The sequence below is a fragment of the Perkinsus marinus genome (genome assembly GCF_000006405.1).
Source record: "Perkinsus marinus ATCC 50983 genomic scaffold scf_1104296960350, whole genome shotgun sequence".
In the NCBI taxonomy this organism is placed as follows: Eukaryota; Perkinsozoa; order Perkinsida; family Perkinsidae; genus Perkinsus; species Perkinsus marinus.
The window spans coordinates 83712-86561 of NW_003206190.1; the positions used below are offsets into that span (position 1 = coordinate 83712).

The 2850-nt window shown below is 48.2% G+C and overlaps 2 protein-coding genes across 2 annotated transcripts in view; one reads left to right on the forward strand and one right to left on the reverse strand.

Annotated features, from left to right (window-relative positions):
* Nucleotides 1–20: 20 nt before the first annotated feature.
* Pmar_PMAR013239 (pyruvate synthase subunit porA, putative) lies at nucleotides 21–842 on the reverse strand (the record flags this gene model as incomplete). Its single annotated transcript, XM_002772852.1, has 2 exons — nucleotides 21–673; nucleotides 758–842. The coding sequence occupies 2 exons, from the start codon at nucleotides 840–842 to the stop codon at nucleotides 21–23; spliced, it is 738 nt and encodes a 245-aa protein (XP_002772898.1).
* Nucleotides 843–2194: 1352 nt separating this feature from the next.
* The window catches only part of Pmar_PMAR013240 (Guanylate-binding protein, putative), a gene marked incomplete at both ends in the record, with an annotated part of 4750 nt that continues 4094 nt past the window's right edge, over nucleotides 2195–2850 (forward strand). The window contains 3 exons of the mRNA XM_002772853.1: nucleotides 2195–2268; nucleotides 2312–2365; nucleotides 2410–2682. Of these exons, the coding sequence (XP_002772899.1) occupies nucleotides 2195–2268; nucleotides 2312–2365; nucleotides 2410–2682 (401 nt within the window). The remainder of the gene's footprint in view (nucleotides 2269–2311; nucleotides 2366–2409; nucleotides 2683–2850) is intronic.

Sequence of the window (2850 nt, forward strand, 5' to 3'; positions counted from 1 at the left end):
AAATATACGTCAGGGTTCTGTTAGTGCCGCGAACGTAGGGCGATTGGGGTTAAGAGCACGGGAACGGTGGTCATTGAGGGCTTCATGTCGATCAGCTTGCGCATGTCGTTGTAAGGCATGGTGTCAATCTTCTCGATACAGTGAGAAAGGCGGAAGCCATCGAAGAAATTGACGAAGGGCACACGAGCACGAAGGGTGGCCAAGTGGGCAATGAGAGCCATATCGTGCGACTCCTGCACAGTGTCAGAGTTGATCATGGCGAAACCGGTCTGACGAACGGCCATGACATCCTGATGATCACCGAAAATGGACAGGGACTGACCAGCAAGGGCTCTGGCGGCCACATGCATAACGCAAGGGAGAAGTTCACCAGCTATTTTGTACATGTTGGGAACCATAAGGAGGAGACCTTGACTGGCAGTATAAGTAGTCGCCAACGAACCAGCAGCCAAAGCACCGTGAAGGGCACCGGCAGCACCAGCTTCGGACTGCATCTGCGTGATCTTCACAACATCACCGAAGGCATTCTTAACTCCGAGCTCTGACCACTGCTCAGCGAGCTCAGCAGCAGGGGACGAGGGAGTAATAGGGAAGATGTAGGAGGTATCCGTCATAGCATAGGAAACATGACAGGTCGCAGTGCAGCCATCAACAGCTTGCCACTGACCTCCACCTGAAAAAAACAACACAGATGAAACAGGAGTCAAGGAACTCAAAGAGTAGCACAGGTATCACTCTACTCACGAGCTCAAATTACTTGGTGTAGTTTTTCCAGCGAAGTGCCTGGAAGCGGTAGCAGCTACGGCACTCTGGGACGGTCTGATGGCACTGCGGGCTGCCATCGCCGCAGAACGACTATGATTCATAGTCGACAGCATTGCTTTACAAAGGGAATGCCAACTGATAGTAACAGTAACGGTAAGTATCGCCCTTCTCTCCTTATACTCTCGTATCGATAGATTCGCATGAAGAACAAACGAACTCCTCCCCTAACCCTAACGGCACAGCTTCTTAGCTAACACACAAAAGGAGACAGTTCCCTACAACCACATCGAAAATTCCCTGATGTATACCTCTCGTTTCTGAATCTCTTAACTTGCTGTCTTCGTCCATCTTAACTTGAACACTCCTATACTCTTTACGGTTCACCCAGGCGGGTTACTTACAACACAACAGCAAATACCCCCACTTTGTTAGCTCTTCGGGGAATGGGAAATATGTCACTTTAACGGAGTAAAACGAAATATCAACACATAATACAAACAAGTCCATGAGCATACACCAAATGTGAGGCAGTATATGCTGACAAATTCCCCGGCTTCTTTAGCGGAAGATACTCACAGCTTTAAGATTCACAGCGTCAACACAAAATGTGTGTAAAATTTTCCGCCGTCACAACGAAGAAAGTGCGCATCTCCATACCGTGAAATCGTTTGAGTCATGACCCAATGTATTCGGTGGTTGGGTGTGCGCATTCAGATAGGATGAAGTTCATAAGTAACCAACAACCGAACCGTCAAGCCCTTTGATATAGGGAATGCAGATGGCGCGCGCCCAAAAACTCAAGGATGGATTGTTTTGAAGTACCTGAGATTTCTGAGTGGCGACGATGCTAGAACCTCCTGGAATGCACTGAATTGGACCTGCTTTGAATCTTTTGCGAGTAGCCTCGAGATATTAGCCAGCTTCATAGATTCAACGCAGTGTCAACCACAGCATATCTGTGACAGTTGACCTCAAAGGTATCATATGCAGTCAACCTCGAGATATCTTGCACTACAACCTTTTTGTTTCCCTGCGGTCCACCGCAAATGTTGTATTATTCGATCAACCTCACGCCGAAGGATATCAACCCAGGGGGGAAGGAGACTCCCGGAGTCTCATTATCACTGATAGCTTCAGTTTTAATGCCAACAACTCCCGGCTCACCAACAACGAAGTATAGCGTACTAGGAGAACACTCAGAAGTGAGATGCTTACACGGATGAAAATCAGGTCGTCCTCTCACCCTATGTGCATCTTAGGGTCCTTCCCAACCCTTGCTTACGGACCCGTCCCCGCCCCGGTCTCAGCCACTCAATTCATCCCGTGCATCCCTCATAGTGTGTGAGTTGGTTCATGTTAGAGTTGATCTCCTATCGCTCTCCAAGGTCTGTTCACCTTCTTACTGGCATTTAAACCAAGTCAACCGCACATGGCTCAGTACTTACGACAAGTCAAGGGCTTCTCCCAAGCTGACATCGTGCACTACATCTTTCCAATAGCAGCGTAATTCACCAATCTCCGAAAGCGAGTGAATTCTAACCCTCAGTTACGCCCAGTTTGTTTTCGTAGTGCTGCAAGGCTACATCTGTGAATTCCTCGGGTACTGTCTCTCGACACTCTCGTGTGGAACTGCCGTGTGTTAAGGTACAAGCACGCCATCATAATGGGTGCTGCCGGGAGAGTTTGTACCAGGATGTGTATGATTTACGGTACGGAAATTTGGCACTTCCAACTGAGCGAAGTTTGCTACAGTACTCAACAACATCAACTCCTTCGTCTCGCTACCTTACACAGTGTAGGTATGGGCTCGGCAATGCTCATCATATTCGGCGGATATATATTCAATTTGGTTACGAAGGAGAACTACCAGAAAATCATCGCCCTTCAGCAAGTGGCAACTCTCGGTGGACATGTAAAGTGATCAGCTCAGTTCTTCAAGGCATCACTACGGCTCAGGTGTCTTCCGGCTACGTCGGAGATATATTGCTCAACGTTCTCAACTGCGACCTCATAATTCTCGTATACATATCAGCAGGTGAATCCCATTGGAACCAGGGGCCTTTGAGAATTCATATTCCCAAGGGT